Source organism: Thamnophis sirtalis, unplaced genomic scaffold, assembly GCF_051295495.1.
Source record: "Thamnophis sirtalis isolate CommonGarterSnake01/CBP01778 unplaced genomic scaffold, rThaSir2_p1.2 scaffold_12, whole genome shotgun sequence".
Taxonomy (NCBI): Eukaryota; Metazoa; Chordata; class Lepidosauria; order Squamata; family Natricidae; genus Thamnophis; species Thamnophis sirtalis.
Genome location: NW_028261392.1, coordinates 40,419,957 through 40,437,410, shown reverse-complemented (window position 1 = coordinate 40,437,410; position 17,454 = coordinate 40,419,957). Strand labels below are relative to the sequence as shown.

The window sequence follows — 17,454 nt, the reverse complement described above, 5'->3', positions numbered from 1 at the left end:
CTTTGGTTTCTGGCAAGTAATATATCCAACTGAACCTTATACAGTACATTAAAAAAAGTAACGAATATTAATACTAAGCTTACCATGTGCAAATATATCATTTAATATCATTAGAACACAGGCATCTCTCAAGCCTAAAGAGATGCAGATAGTTTTCAACTTAGTTCATTCAGTGACTGTTCAAAATTCCAACAGCACCGAGAAATGTGACTTATGACCGTTTTTTTCATATTTACCACCTTTTCAGCATCCCAAGGATTATATGATTAAAATTCAGACACTTGGCAACTGGTTCATATTTATGACCTTTGCTATGTCCCAGGGTCATGTGAATCCATTTTGAGACCTTCTGACAAGCCTTCTGTCAATGGGGAAGCCAGATTCACTTAACTCCTTCAATTGTAGAGATTCACTTAACACAGGGGTGTCAAACAGGTGGCCGGCAGATGCATCACGCACAGGCCATGCCCACCCCAGCTCTGCAAATTGGAAAAATGTCGCAAAACGTCATGTGATGCGGTGAGTTTGACACCAGTGATTTAGCAACTATGGCAAGAAAGGTCATACTCACTTAACAAATATCTCACTTAACAACAGAAATTTTGGGCCCAATTATGGTCATAAGTCAAGGACTACTTATACATCCAGCAAAACAAGGTATTAGTAATTGGAACTGAAGTAGTGTTTCTCACAGCAAAAATGAGTAATGTGCCTTATACCTTAAATGCAAAGGAGAAAAAATATATCCTGTTTTTTATATCAGTCCCTATTCAACCATGCTTAAAGCAAAAGCATCATAACATTCACACTCAAGTGGCTTCCATTCCACATAGGATGGCAATTTTTTTAATATATCCAGAAAAGGATACACACACACAGTTTGTGTGTGCACACACGTATGTATATATGGTATGCCCCAGTGATGTGCGGTGAGGTTTATGGCTGGTGAGGCAAGTGGGCAAAAGCCGCCCTATGGTGGACACAGCACCGGGGCTTCAGCGGGGCTTTCAGAAAGCCGCGCCAGGACTTTGGCAGGGCTTTTGGAAAGCCGCGCCAGGGCTTCAACGGGGCTTTTGGAAAGCCGCACTGGGGCTTCAGCGGGGCGTTTGGAAAGCTGCGCCGGGGCTTCCAACGGGGCTTTCCCACAGGACACCTCTGTGGCGGACACAGCGCCAGGGCTTTGGGAGGGCTTTCCAAAAGCCCCGCCGAAACACCAGTGCTGTTTTCCAAAAGCCCCTCCTGTAGAGGGCACTTTTTTTAGAGGCTTTTTAAACAGTTAAGCACTAAGCAGAGTCATCCACTGTGACTCTGGCAGCAACTACCTCAGCCTTTTTCCTTTTACTTTTTTTTTTCTTTTCATGATGACAGTGGTGAGGCCCTGCCTCCCCTGACTGACTGCACGTCCCTGGTATGCCCCAAATATGAGAAGGAGCATACTGCTTCCCTTTTGCCTTTCATGTAAAATAGCCTAAGTTCAAATTCCAGTAAGTTATGGCTAGCTGATTTCAGATAATGACGTGAGTAAAAAAATATGCATACAAATGTGGTTACTTTAAAAAGAGGAGGAGTGAGAAGAATTATCCCCCCAAAGTTAAGGTAATTTTTAAAAAAATAGTGAGTGGAGATGGATATTTCAATTACTCTTTGTCATCACTGAAGATTCTAAAGATTTTATGAGAACTCACCTTCTAGATAAGTCCAAAGTATTTGGGCATATATGTAGATGTAATGCAGATATCTAAAAGTGAAGCAAATGCAATTAAACCATTTCTGTAATTCAGGATTCAGCTCAGACATTTGTGAGCCTTTTGTTTCAGAGAATGCATTTGCAATATGTAGCAGTGTTTTATGTTGTGACTCAGCAGCAGTCTTCTGTGAGTCTTTTCGGGATGCAAGATTAACTATGCAGCTGGGGCTCGTTAGGGGCATATTCTGGGGATAAAAGGACGGATGGTGCCACGCCCTGGTTGCAGGAGTCAACGTTCCTTGATTCGTTCAACATTGATTGATCATCAGTCGTGGTTTATGTAAGATACACTTGGGAAAGTGCTTGGTTTTCTGTAACCCTGATTCAAGGATACACTTGGAGAAGTGCATTGCCGTAAGAGAGATTTGTTTTGTATTCTGTTATCTCGTCAGAGACTGTATTTATGTTATTTTTGGGCTCGCAGCCAGTCTGAGCCGAGAACTGATAAAGAGAGTTCCTTTTAAGTTTGTCTGCCTGCCGTCTGTTTAACGAGTGGAGAAGGGGGGACAGAACAGTTTTAGTAGTGAAGCTGTAGATGTGGGGAATTTATGAGGCTGGTTATATTTGCTATATACAGGGCAAATGCTCTTGTCTTATCCGCATGTTTTTCTAATACCTGTAATCATTTTGGAAAAAAAGTGCCAGAAACATCAGAGACATGTTCGTTCGCAATGAAATGAACAGAAAGTTTCTCAAATAATAAAACATGTATCAATAATTAAATATGTGCCACACATTTGAAAGGGGCTCATAACATATAGTCTCAAGTGCTATTTCCTATCTCCTTATGGTGGCAATAACGAGCTGATTCCATAAACATGCAATCACAAAACATGAGCAACAAATATCTAGCATGAAAAAGATGCATCCACAGGTGTATTTAATAAACTATGTTTTTATTGCTTACTTCAAGAACTTTAATATACTACTACTGCATGGGAATATCTGAGTCAATTACTTAAGATGGACTCTTTTATGGATGCAGCTGTGGTCTAATACCCCTCTTTAGCTGAAATTTCACAGTCTTCAGTTTTAGCTCCTCATTGTCTGCATGCTCACTAAATCAGCATGTTTTCTACTATTGCTGGGTGTCATTATCAGCCTGTTGTTTGTTTAAATGCTTCTTTCCCAGCACAGTGATAAAAAAGAAATCTTACTATATTAACATAATTCAATTCATATAATATGATATGTTTAAACTTATAATGTACAAGTTACTTTGTTCTTCAGGAAGTTTAACTTTAAATATCACAGTTTGGTCCTGTTGGAAAAAATGTCCCTCTGGTTCAGCTCCAAGTGGGGAAAAAGTCACTGGAAACATGGAGGCTGCTTGGAAAAATGGTTTAATGGTGGACAGCACCACATGGCTTGAGGTTTTGAGGGAAAAGGTGATCACAAGCTTCCAGATGTTGAGTGAAGAAGAAAAGAGAAAGAGATGCTGAAAGTTCCTGGCTTTATACTCTCTGTTTGGCCCCACCTCTGTTTCCTGTTCCTGTGAAAGAAATGTATTCTGATCGGTTGTCAGACTCCCATGGGCAGGGGCAAGTCTATAGGCTTTGTTTTGAGTCCAAGTTTGAGTTTCCAGATGCCATGTGGTGAGTGGGGTAAAGGGCTAATACTATCATGCCTCAATCCCATCACTCTGGAGCTGAAGCGGGGAGATCTTTGTTATGTAGAATACACTGGCTCAGGCATTTTAATGGCCCATTAAGAAAAGTGAGGGCTATTAAGAGTGAATCTGTTTCCTGCCTAAAAACATGTTTCTCCATTTCTGATCCAGGGAAATATAATATTCTGCCTTCTTAATATTTCCCAGGATATTTCCCAGGATATTTCATTTTTCTAGCAGAAGGGTAGGGGCTAACTTCCTACAGTCCTATATGGATATTTTTATTAAGCTTCTTTGGGGTTTTCAGATGTGAAAATTAGTGGCACCATCAAAAAATAGATCCTTGATATCATTACATACATAAAGGGAATGACCATCAGAAACTGTGATAATACACAATTATCTGCCTCAGTTTAGAGCAGAGGAGCTGATTAGTGTATACATTGCTCTGGCCTGCTCTGCTTCCTTTCAGATCCACCAGCATAGCTTCCCTCTACTCTGGCCCCAATTTACTATGACTCTTCTCATGCATTTGGCAAATCTTATTTTAGAATACAAGTGGCTACATCTGCTTTCACTTGAGAACTGCCTCTCCCAAGGTGATGGCTGCTGTAATACTACACTGATCTGTTGCCTCCCCAATTCCAGCAATACCAAGAAATGCTGATATGTAAGTATGGATTTACAGCTTGAACATTTTTAAAGTAAAGCCTGACTCTTTCTAATGGAACTTACCGTACTCTTGTGGTGATTTTATGGACATACCACATGCTTATTTTGGCAGCAGCATGGAAGTTATTTCCTTAAGGTGGGTTTTTTTCACTTCCAAATATAGTTATTATCCTTACTATTTCTTCATGATTCAAGTACTTATCAGGTCCAACATTATTTAGTTTTTGGAATCTGGCTATGCCTAACAACTTCTCTATCTTGTCCTTCACATGTATTATGCATTGTGCATCTGCTTTCATCATGTGGGAATTACAAAAGTTGAAATCTAAAGATTGTAGAAAGCTGGGTTAGATATATCAGCAGGCAGCTGCCTATCATTCATTTATCTTACACCACCACTGATTGTAAAGCTGTATAAAGTTTGAACTATAACATCTGTATCTAACATATAAAATGCATTCAGTCTTTTGGAAGTATTTAAGCATTACAAAATGAGATTAGCCCAAAATGATTCTGCAAAAGGCAGGAGATAAAAGCTTCCTGATGGATTTGCAAGAGCAATGTCAAACATCCACCATGGTCCATGCAGCTGGCTGAATCTTGGCAAGCATCCATTACTTGGTTGCCTGAAAGCTGCTAAGAAAAAGCAACAAATCTTATTAGTCAAACTTCCAAATATGCTGAACATTTTAAAATGTTCACACAGAACATAGGATCAGCTGCAAATATCATTAACACAGAACACAGCATAACAGAGTTGGAATGGACCTTGGGGGTCTTCTAGTTTAACCCCCTGCTCAAGCAGGAGACCCTCTACCATTTCAGACAAATGGCTGTCCAATCTCTTCTTAAAAGCCTCCAGTGATGGAGCACCCACAGGTTCTAAAGGGAAGCCTTCAGAAGGGAAGTTTATTATTCTCACTGTCAGGAAATTTCTCTTTAGTTTTTGGTTGGTTTCCATCCATTGCTTCTTGTTCTGCCTTCAGATGCTTTGGAGAATAGATGGACTCCTTCTTCTTGGTGGCAGCCTTTCAAATGTTGGAACACTGATCTCACGTCCCCCTTAGATACCCCTAATCATCGATAGATACCTGCTCAGAGTTGTAAAAGACCCAGAGGTCTTCCAGTGCAATCCCCTGCTCAAGCAGGAGACCCCCACAGCACCTCAGACAAATAGCTCAAATAGCTATTTGTAGACAAATAGCTCAGACATTGTTCAAGTACTAATATTTACATATTTACATCTTCAATTATTCCCTCATACATACACACACCAAATTTCACCATAACAGAACTTCACATGGCCGCCTCCTATGCTCCTAACAGAGGTAGGGTTGTTTTCTAGTCTATTCAGTTCTGTTTCTATGAGCCAGGTGCCAGTTTTTCTTACTCAGCTCTGTGATGCTGGGTTGAGATAGTGTAAGACATCCATCACATTGCCTTTCCCATATACCTCAGATCCCCTTCCTTCTCATTCTTTACCCATCATGTTTTCCCACCAGGCAACTTCCTGGCTTATTATTGCCCCAACAGCAGCAATAATAAACCTAGCTATGATTTAAAACTGGAAGAAAGCAATATGCACATGCTTTGCATTTTTTTTAAAAAAATCATCAGTTATTTAGCTGACTGTCGCATAATTGAGTGACTTTCATAATCCTGATTAAAAATTGTGTAGTTGGCATCTAGGAAAGAAGCACAGCTACAATTGCATTTAAAATCTTACCATTGAATAGCTAATTGTGGCTAAATATGCCATGGATTTCTTTTGTTCTTCTATGGATACTCTGTTTTCTTCTCCCAGCCCACTTTTTCTTTTTGCCTTTTGAAGCACTTTGGTCTGGCTCAGCCAAATGCTGTATTATAACCTCATCACTCTTGGAATTTTGAATGTGGGTCAGGCAGTGACCGAGGCAATTACAAGTCCAAGATCCTTTTATGAAAAAATGGTTTAGAAACCTACAATTGGATTAAAATCATAATCCTTTCCCTGAAAGCCACCTGGCTTTTCAAATCCTGAGGCTGGACAAATGGGTCTGATAGCCTTTTAGAAGAAAAAGCAGAAGAGGCCACAAATCATAAGCCTATACGATTCCTTAAGTTTCCTTTCAAGGTTATAATATATTTAAGTCCTTATCAATTTTAGCATTACTCAACTTTGTAGCAAATTATTGGGGACAATATGCTGACTCTAAACCGTTGGGTCTTCAAAGCACAATGAAGATTTAAAGATAAACATAAAGGTTCCCCTGCACATGTGTGCTCGTCGTTTCTGGCTCTGGGGTGGTGTTCACCTCTGTTTCTAAGCCGAAGAACCAGCACTGTCCGAGACATCTCCGTAGGCATGACTCAATGCCGAAGGCACATGGAGCACTGTTACCTTCCCACCAAAGTGGTCCCTATTTTTCTACTTGCATTTTTACATGCTTTTGAACTGCTAGGTTGGCAGAAGTTGAGATAAGTAACTGGAGCTTACCCCGTTATGTGGCACTAGGGATTTGAACTGCTGAACTGCCAATCTTCTGATCAATAAGCTCAGCATCTTAGCTACTAAGCCGCCACATCCCCTTTATTAAAAGGAATATAAGTCTAAATGATATTGCTATTGCTAGGAATCAAGTATAGACATATATCTTTCAGGGGGGAGGACAGGTGATTTTGTTCATTCACCAGTCATATTTTATGCCCCCACACACCTTCAGGGACATAACAACATGACTAGTGATGTGATGTCAGTGAATGATAGGGCCAATAGTTTTGGTGCCTTTTTATTTATATAGGTGTGAGTTCTTTAAGAAAAAAATAGATGAGTTAACTCTGAGGATTATGAAAGAGCTCCTTGAAAGGAAATGTTTTTGTTCAATTGTTAACTGGAGGTCATATGAATTTGTTGAAATAATGCAAGTACCAAATATTTATCCTCTTAATGTGTAGAGTAATGGCAATTGTCAGTTGGTAGAATGAGTTATTATATCCTAACAAACTGAATAGATGGATGTAATTTCAGATGACTTCTAGTAATTGGTCATTTTCATGAAGAAAACATTCAATTACAAGAGCTGTTTTCATTTCATATAACCAGTATGCTTAAAACGTATTTTCCAACTGAGAATCAGACACTCTAATAAATTTCGTGAATGTATTCAAATTCCAAAGCAAATCCTTGCAAATGTTATCTCAGTTTTATTTGGGTATTCTGTGCTTTGTAATCATGACAAAGTGTACATTACACAATTTTTGAAAAGGATTATATACACACAAAGAAAATTATTAGTCAGTAAAAATTCCATAGTATTTGAGTCAGGAGTTTTATTGCTAGCCAATCTGGAATGAGATCAAAAAGCTAGAGCTATTTTTATATACTCTCTACATGCATTCCTCTTGCAGTATCTGTTAGTTAGAGAACTTGTCACTTCTTGCCCTGAATAGCAAAAAGCATGTTGTAATTCTTTGTTGCATGAGGTAAAACCAACACTACGTGTTACTTTTTGTTATTATCATTCCATAGTTCAACCCAGACAATTGGTGTATATTTAAGTAAACACTGGTATTGAGCTGTGGTTGAGAAAGAGAAGGATCATTATCCTGAGATATATATCAGGTTGGATGAGGCAAGGACATTCTGTTGACATTGTTAAAGGGATAGGATTATAACATACAACTGTTAGATTTTGATACTAGCAGACACACAAGTTGATGTTGGCCACCTAATAGTCATGCAGCAATAATACTCCCTGAGACACCACTTTTAGTAAAGATCCCTTCCATTGCTGTATTGGAGCAGGGGAGGGGAGGGGAAAGGGAAGGGCCTAGTACACAGTGAAAATTGCAATGTTAAATAGAAGAAAAGTGTATGAAATAAGCTAACAAAATAAGTATACCTATGAAATAAGAATTATATGAGGCTCAATGACATTTGTCAGAGATACTTTAATTTGAATACCTTTATTAAACAAATACTGATAAGCTGAATAGGATTTACTTTTGAATACAGACAAATATAGAATTTTCATTATAAATTTACTCAACAAGTGTGTGTGCCAAAGTGAGAGTGATGTTCTGAGAATTGTCAGAGAGTAAACCTCTTTTTCTTCTCCCCAGAATTTTTTTTATCCTTGCAATCTTTCAACAAAGTGCTAACAATGTCCTATAACTGCTAGGTTACACTACTGCTTTTTTTTAAAAAAATCCACTTTTCAAATTAATTTGAATGATTTTTCCTTTTCTGAAAATAGGGGTAGAAACAGGATCATTTGTGAAATCAGCTTATCCTCCCTTTGGGATACTTTTTATGTTCCTTATTTTCTCTTTCTTCCTGCACCTGCTGCCCCTTCCTTACTGTCCTTCATTTAGCTTTCCATTTATCTCTAAATGAAGAAATTTACCTGCATAGGGGCAAATATTTTGTGCTATGGGTTAGCCCTGCTATACTTCTCTGCTTTCTGTTTCTCTCTGCATGAGACAGAAAAAAATGAGTTCGTAAACTTTTGTGCCTTACCATATCTATATATTTTTTATAGCCATACCCCACTTAAGTCATGTTATGATTGTATCCACAGTACTTCCTTAAATAAATCAAATGTCTCTATAGGCCCCCAAAGTATACCCTCCAGTCTTGTTAATAATATGAGTCATGTCTGGAAAGTGATTTGCAATGGATGACATGAATCTGTGATCTTAGAAAGCTTACGGACAGAAATAATTCTTAACTTAAATGTTTTCACCCTCCTGACACTGGGCATTTAATTCAATTTTCAAATAAAGCCATCAAATATTGTTTCATTAGTCTTAATTAGTGGTGTTGAATTACATTGGAACCATGAATTAATTACCAGTACACTTGGATAACCCGCTAGTCCCATATCTTTCTTTATGAGACATACTAGCCTTTCCCAATCTGGTGGCCTCCATATGTGCAAAAATTAGACACTGAATTTTCATCAGGGGAATTATAATTGATGAAAATATATTGTACCACCATATGTGAAGCTGTATTATAATTTAATGTTCTCAGAGAACTTCCTCCATTATATTTAAAGTTGTAATCTTCTTCTACCAATTACTCCAAGATGTAGAAAGCAATTAAGCCCCCATGATATCATATTCTCTTCCCAGTGTGTATTTAGGTGTGTATGTACATGCAGAGGAAAGAGACTTTGTGCCATCAAGTTGATATTAAATCTTAGTAACCATGCTGATACATCTTCCCCAAGATGATTTGTCTATTCAGGACTCCTGAAAGTGCACCTGTTGCCATTGTAATTGAGTGCATTGATTGTTTTGCTAGTCATCCCCTTCTGTTGCCATCTATCATTATAGTAGATGGACAATGTCTTCAGACAATGTGTTCACAATATGATTCAGGTAGTTTTCGACTTACAATTAGTGGCTGTTGAAAGTTACAACCGCACTGAAAAAAGTGACTTATGACTGTTTTCCATACTTATGACTGTTGCAGCATCCCCATGGTTATGTGATCAAAATTCAGATGCTTGGAAACTAGCATGTATTTATGACAGTTGCAGTGTCCTGGGGACATGTAATGACCTTTTGTGACCTTCTGACAAGCAAAGTCAGTGGGGAAGCCAGGTCATATTATTAACTTAACAACTGCACTTATTCATTTAACAACTGTGGCAAGAAAGATTGTAAAATGGGGCAAAATTCATTCAACTGTCTTATTAGAAATGGATTTTGGGCTCAGTTGTGGTCATAAAACATTTTCCTTAACAAATTACATCTTTTTAATATAGTTAATCCTATCTGGTTTTCCTTAAAAATTTCCAGGATCCTAACAGCAAATCAGAGCCTGAGAATTTTCCACACTACAATTCAAGTCTTTTACAAAATCTTACCTTCCTTTTATTCCTAATTTCTCACTTTTTGAAGATGGAACCCAATAATCATTGAAATAACAGCGAGTAACTTTTCCCAGTGTTATGGTCTTTTTTCCTAGATTTTCCAAAACAGCTTCATATATCGATATTGCTAAATGTGGATTAGAGAACTAGTTTGGAGTACCAGTTAAGGCATCAAATGGGATAGTGTGAGTTGTAACCCAACTGAGTAACCATGGGCCAGTCACTCATTTTCAACCCTTGGAAGAAGGAAATAGAAAACCATTCCTGAAAAACAGGGGTGGGTTGCTGCCAGTTTTACTACTGGTTCTCAACCCACATGCGCGCTGTTTAATGTAAATTGTTCTTCGCGCACTAAAAACCAAAATGGTGGTGGCCCAGCGATGGCAAGGGAACTGGTTCAGGGGTGTGGCAGGACTGGGTTGCTGCTGGTTCTGCGACCCAGACCTGAATTCCACTACTGGTTCGGCCGAACCAGGAGCAACCCACCTCCACTGAAAACCTTTGCCAAGAAAACTGTAAGGACTTGTTCAGGCAATAGATAAAAATAACACTATGTTAAAGGCACTCCAATATAAGGATTGGTTCCTTCTATGTAATCTGTGAAAATGTAGTTTTTTATGTGTATTGAGTCTTGTAAACTTGTTATGAATGCTAACATTGACCATATTTTAGTGTTATTAAAGGCATTATTGTGCATTTTTATTTAACTACTAAGGGAGAAAATTTTTGAAGTGCATTAAAAGACATATACTGAGAAGAAAAGAAATATGCCCTATATGGAGGACTGGCAGACTTTTGGCAGTTTGTAGGTGAAGGTGAGTGCTGCCCTGGGTTGCAGGAGTATGAGTCTAAAACTGTAGAAGAGAAATCTCACCAGGCTCATGGTTAATTCAGCCTTCCATCCTTCTGAGTAAAATAAGGACCCAGATTGTTGGGGGCAATATGCTGACTCTGTAAATCGCTTAGAGAGGGCTGTAAAGCACTTTGAAGCAGTATACAATCTGTCATCGCTATTATATTTCTAAGTTCTATTGAAAGGGCTTATGTTGAAGAGAAATGGCAAAGGTTAAATCAAGCTGGAGGCTTCAGAAAAAAAACCTTAAAACTTTCACCCAATGTATATTTATGGTAGCTCCAATTGGGAAGCAGGTTGACTATTAGCAACTGCTCCATTTTCACTTTCTTCAGAGAACATAATATGCAGACTACTCCATGCTTTCCAATGCATACGTACACAAACATATTGTCCTTGCTGGTAAAAGTTTGGAATAAATTCAGAATCCTTCCTCTGTATGCTTTCCTCTACTTTGTTTTGTGACTGGATCCTTATGTCTAAAAAGGCAGTCTTGCCCAGTACAGAATGTTATAGTGATAGTAATATATAATATGTGGTTTTGAAGTTTCTGCAATCATACTAACATCCTGTCCTGATGGGACCATAATGCAACTTGTTTTAGTCTAGCAAATTATTGTTCTGTCCTGTTATTGATGGACACCAACACTTAATAAAACAACATTTTTATAAATATTTTTACTGACTGAGATAGGCTCTCATTAATATATACTTGAATCAAATCACTTTTTATTACAATCAGACAAGCATAAAATATATACATATGTTTTATTGCTGTCATTGTTTCAAATAAAACATATATTGGAAGCCACTATTACTTGAAAAATTATATATAATCATCCCACAAAGATAAAAGTTTTTAAAACTTCAATTATATAATTGGATGCAGGAAGAATTCTTACAAATTTAAATAATTATTATGAACATTTAATATACATATTTCTCCTGAAACTTGCTGAGGGAAGACTTTCTCATGATAAATACCATTTTATTTTCCATGTGTAGACACTATTTACCTTACCTGGTTTGGGATCAAGTCATATGTGCGTAATAGCATATTTCCAATGAGGAACAGGCATGCATAATTCCTTTGCTTTTTTTTATATAAAGCTATCATATTGATTAAATCTGGGCAGTTTCACAAAGGGTAAAGTTGGCCAAAAGTATTGAACTCAGCACTAAAACAAGTTTATCTTGGCCAACATTATACCACTTGAAAGCACTTAGTCTCTGACAGAAGACAAAAACACAGAATTTGCTTTTTTTAATCCAACTGAATCCAATCCAAGATAACTATGAAAATGTTCCTACAAGTTGACTGCCACTCTGATGGATGGAACTTTTATTTCACATTAAGAAACATGTTATAGATTAAAGCAGTCTGTTGAGGCAGACTAGAATAGATCCCTTTTTCACGGTGGTCAGAAAGAATTTCCAAGCCACAAGGGCATCAAAGTTAATTTGCAACATTATGTCATTGTGGAAAAGATGCAATTTAGTACTTGTATGGCATTTTATCCAAGCATATGTTTCATCATTTGCACTATGATGTATCACATATCATTTAACCCCTTTTATTGTTCTCCAGACCCTCAAGGAATTCATATATTCAGCAAATAGTTCTTTCCAGCCAGGCATAGCATGAGAAATGTTAAACATGAGACTACCTAGCCGCGTGAGCGATTGTGGGTGCACCTAGGTACACCCACGTTATACCTATCCTCCACGAGCTGCACTGGCTTCCCATTGGGCTCTGGACATGCTTCAAGGTGCTAGTCGTTACTTATAAAGCCCTACATGGCATCGGACCTGGGTACCTGAGAGACTGCCTCCTGCCAATTACCTCCCAAAGACCGATTCAATCGCACAGACTTGGCCTTCTCCGGATTCCATCTGCCAGCCAATGTCGGCTGGCGACCCCCTGGGGGAGAGCCTTCTCTGTTGCAGCTCCAGCCCTCTGGAACGAGCTCCCCGTGGAAATCCGGACCCTTACTACCCTCCCGGCCTTCTGTAAAGCCACTAAGTCCTGGCTGTTCCGGCAGGCCGGGAGCTGTTGAAGTATCCAACCCCACTGTAACTATGAATGCTGTCTGTATTTTAAATTGTTGTATTGTCTTATTTATCCCCTTTCCCTTTTTATTGTAAGCCGCCCGGAGTCCTTCGGGAGTGGGCGGCATACAAAACTAATAAACTAAACTAAATTAAACTACCTATCACCAAGATAAAGTCTTAGAAGGACCCTGTGGAAAGTGGATCTCTTTATGCTTTCCGTTATTATGTTTCTTTGGATTTTCCTCCAACACTATAATGGGAGAAGAGAAAATATCAGCACAAATAATAAAAAAAAGATTACGAATAAACCTTTTTATAATAGCCTAAGGGTCAGAAAGCATAACAATAAAATACATCGATGTGTAATTATTAATAAAAATTTAAAATGCAATAAAATTACATAACTTATTTATTATAGTAACTGTAGCATAAATAGCAATGGCAATAACTAAAATTTGTGCTGAACTTCAACCATAGGTTGGATGGAAACAACAAATGATAGCAAAAAACGGGGGCAACGATGTAAAATATGGTAAGGTCCTGGTCAGATAAAAGTAGTGATATTGTGCTTTCTTCCAAAGTAATTCTTTAAAATTAGTTAAATATATATCTTCCTTGATTCCCTAGAGAGAGCGAAAGAGCAACAAAGGAGTATTCGGCTTAGGGATTCCACAGAGCCATTTCTAGATAGACATAAGCACTGCTGAAAAGGGATGCTTTGATACCATTTCCACAGAATTGCAGAAGGTAAAGTATCCAACCTGGCCAAAGTGAAAGGCCAACAAAATTTCAGAATTAGAACTGAAGAGAAAATAGATGATGGCATGTGTCCATTTGAGAAGAATCTATAAAATGTAGGGTTGTATACTAAGGCTAAATGGCTTTGAAAATCAATATCCCAGATATTTTAAGGTGACTCCTGGCATTTTTTACCCTAATGGAAGATACTTTCCAAAGAAAGTCCTAAGGACAGAATTTGTTATTAACTTTCATTAGCTTGATTTAAATGGCCTCTCAGAAGCAGTGCAGCCACAACCACAGGAGAAAAAAAAATCAATTTCAACCAGAAATTACAGAGATAGACTCAAGTCTGGCAACCAAACCTGTCTCTGACCAACAGCATTCTTGATGCATTTTGAAACTGAGAATATTGCTCTTATAAATTTAGACTGGATAGCTTCCAGATGGATTAATTGTTGAAATTGTAAAAACACACCCGTAGAGGTCATTTAAACCATCAATTCCAAACTTCTGCTCAGTATAGAAATCTGAACCAACAAATTCAGCCAATACGTTCTGCAGCTTTTTTATACAGATGTTTCTTCACATTATCCCAGTAGCAGGTTTATTTTGAATGCAGCTGCAATTTTTACAATATCTCAGAAGGCTGTGACTTTTCAAATTATGTAATCTGGAAAATTGCACCCTTCTGAGAGATTGTGCGAATGATGCCTGCTACCAGAATGGCATAGGGTGGCCTCTGCAGGAAGGCCGCAATTGTTTCAGCTGGGTGTGCTTTCAAGAGAGGAAAGTGCATCAAGGCATAATGGTATGCAGAGGAGGGTCAGGGTTGTAGGACCCAGGAAGCTGTGCAAAGGGTGCCTTAGAGAGTTGGGGAGGCCCAGAAGGGCCAGCATAGGCTATGGACAAGCTGTGGAGTGCAGTAGTGCAGGTCTGGGCCTTCCCCAGGCCTCCCAGTACCTCCTCCATCCCAAAACACCCCTTATACTGCACAGTTGCTTTACAATGGCAATGGGGAAGAGTTAGAATTGAGATCATTAAAGTGATCATAGTGTAAGGTGACCAGACGTCCTGCTTTCGGCGGGACAGTCATGCTTTTTCACAATTTGTCCCGTGTCCCACGACGTTTTAAAAAAGTCCTGATTTTCATGGGTGAGTGGACGAAAGGGCATTGGCAGTGCAGTCAGGACCCCGGGCGGGCTGGAAGGCTTTGGGCGTCAGGGCGGGAAGAGCTGGTGAGCGGATGGCGGTGGGATCGCCGCCAGAAGCCTTCCTGCCCACCACCGGCTGCACCGCAGCTGACTCGCCCCAGGCGGGCTGGAAGGCTTTGGGCATCCGGGCGGGAAAAGCCGCGAGTGAATGGCGGTGGGATCGCCGCCTGGGAGCCGCCAGAAGCCTTCCTGCCCAACACCTACTCTCCCTGGACTTGTTTTGATGAGCACGGGGCGACTGACGGTAGTTTGCGCTGGCCGCACCCGCTCAAACTATCGTCAGTCACCCCGTGTTATAATCTGGCCACCTTAAGCTTCACCCCACTGATTAAAGTAATTTCTTTCCCCCGTCCGAGCTCTGATGCGGGGGAAATAAAAGTGCTTTCTCCCCCCCCACGCAGCTCTGATGTGGGCGAAAGAAAAGTGCTTTCTTTCCCCCCCCCCAGCTCTGATGCGGGCGAAAGAAAAGTGCTTTCTTCCCCTCCCCCCAGCTCTGATGCGGGCGAAAGAAAAGTGCTTTCTTCCCCCCCCCCCAGCTCTGATGCGGGCGAAAGAAAAGTGCTTTCTTCCCCCCCCCAGCTCTGATGTGGGTGAAAGAAAAGTGCTTTCTTTCCTCCCCCCAGCTCTGATGCAGGGAAAATAAAAGTGCTTTCTTCCCCCCCCCCCACAGCTCTGATGCGGATGAAAGAAAAGTGCTTTCTCCCCGCCCCCACAGCTCTGATGCAGGGGAAAGAAAAGTGCTTTCTTTCCCCCTCCCCAGCTCTGATGCAGGGGAAAGAAAAGTGCTTTCTGTCACCCGCATCAGAGCTCAGGTGGGTGAAAGAAAGAGCTTCACCCCACTGATTAAAGTAATTTCTTTCACCCGCAGGCCTCAACAACGCTGTTAAGATTAAGATCTCTTGAATTAGATTCCAGCTGATGTGGCGGGCGGTGCGGATTGCAGCAGGGATGGCCGCTGATTGCAGCCCGATTGTGCCAGGGGCTGCACTGGCGGAGAAGGTTGGGGGGTGGGACTTGGAGTCCTACGATCTTGGCGAGTGGGGATTCCTGCAATGGGATTTGGAGTCCTAAGACACTGGCCATTGGGGGCTGCTGCGATGGGATTTGGAGTCCGATGCCCCTGGCGATTGGCAAGGAGATGCAGGAATAGGGGGAGGGGTGTGCACAAGCCCCTTCTTTAGAAGAGCCGAAGCATTAGGGGAGGGGGCTTTGCACATCCCCCCTCCCCCGAAGCCCAGAACCTGCTTACAGCAGCCCCAGATCGCCAGTGGCATCGGATTCCAGCTCCCATACCAGCCCTCTGCACATGCTCAGAGGCCAGGGTAACGCTTGCAAAGGAGAGATGCAAGAGGTGCTGGGATTGGTTAGAATCGGATGAAGCTTGGCTTTGGAAAGGTTGGGGGGGGGGGGACAAGCGAAAGTGAAAGCCCCAGAGAGTGACACAACCAAGAAGAGTTTTGCAGTGTTCCACGGCCTTCCCCCCTCGGGAAAGGAGGGTTGGGATCACAGGCACCTGACTCTATTCGCTTTGGGTGTGCATCATAATGTTGTAAGCCGCCTGGAGTTACCTGTGTGTGAGGTGGGCTGCCCTATGCATTTCCGTGTGTGTGCTGGAGAGTGAAACAGAGAGGGAGAAATAATTATATTAATTAGATAGATCAGTGTTTCTCCACCTTGGAGACTTGAAAGTGTGTGGAAGTCCACATACTTTCAAGTCTTCAAGGTGGAGAAACACTGAGATAGATGATAATGAGATGAGGGAGGGAGTGGGAGAGGGAGAGGGAGAGAGAGAGACCATAACTAGATAGACAGATAGGCAGGCAGATAGACAGATGAATAGAGAGAAAGAGAGAGAGATAGGTAGGCAGGCAGATAGACGGATGGAGAGAGGGGGGAAAAGAGGGAGAGGGATACCATAACTAGATAGATAGATAGGCAGGCAGATAGACAGACAGACAGATGGATGGATGAATAGAGAGAGAGAGGATATAATTAAGGTGACCAGACGTCCCTAGCGAGGCTGCAGGCTGGCAGTAACCGCCACGGCCTAGCTCCCCCCCCCCCGGTCAATGGTGTCCCTCTTTACCAATCTGAAAATCTGGTCACCTTATAGTGACAATTTACAATCATAATCTGGGGCCAATTGTGGCGATAAGTCACAGACCATCTATATTAACTCACAGGGTCAGATAATGTTATTTTGCTGAAATAAAATATTTCTCTTCTTAAGGATTCTTAGAGAAACATTAAATTTAAGATATTCTGTGTGTATTTTCAAGTTGACTCCTGGCAACCTGGGAAAGTCCATGAAGTTGCCTTGGTAAAAAATTGGAAATAGTTTGCCATTGCCTGCTTCTTAGACCTGAGAATGACTGGTCGCCAGCTAGCTTATGTCTAAGGTAGGACTAGAACTCATTACCCTTGGCCTCCTGGTTTCTAGTTCTGTGCCTTAAACACTGGAGTTTACAGTTCTCAAAAGAAATCTGCAGGTTTTTTGGCAAGATTTTTTGGAAGTGATTTCCTATTGCCTGCTTCCTAGGTTGGAGGGTGTGAGTGACTTGCCCAAGGCATTTGGCTTTCAATGTGATCCACTCATTACCTGATACTTTCCTCTTATTCCAGTTTTAGCTTTTCTGCTCTCATAGCTTTCAGGTTTCCCCTTTTTATGTTACTGTTCCAGTTATTCCTGTATTCTAAACTCTTGGTCT

At 40.6% G+C, this 17,454-nt stretch overlaps 1 protein-coding gene across 1 annotated transcript in view; it reads left to right on the top strand.

The window, feature by feature from the left end:
* The first annotated feature begins 3,979 nt into the window (after nt 1–3,979).
* The window catches only part of PRKX (protein kinase cAMP-dependent X-linked catalytic subunit), a 115,892-nt gene continuing 102,417 nt past the window's right edge, over nt 3,980–17,454 (top strand). The window contains exon 1 of the mRNA XM_087726794.1: nt 3,980–4,026. Within this exon, the coding sequence (XP_087582920.1) occupies nt 4,017–4,026 (10 nt within the window). The 5' untranslated portion in view covers nt 3,980–4,016. The remainder of the gene's footprint in view (nt 4,027–17,454) is intronic.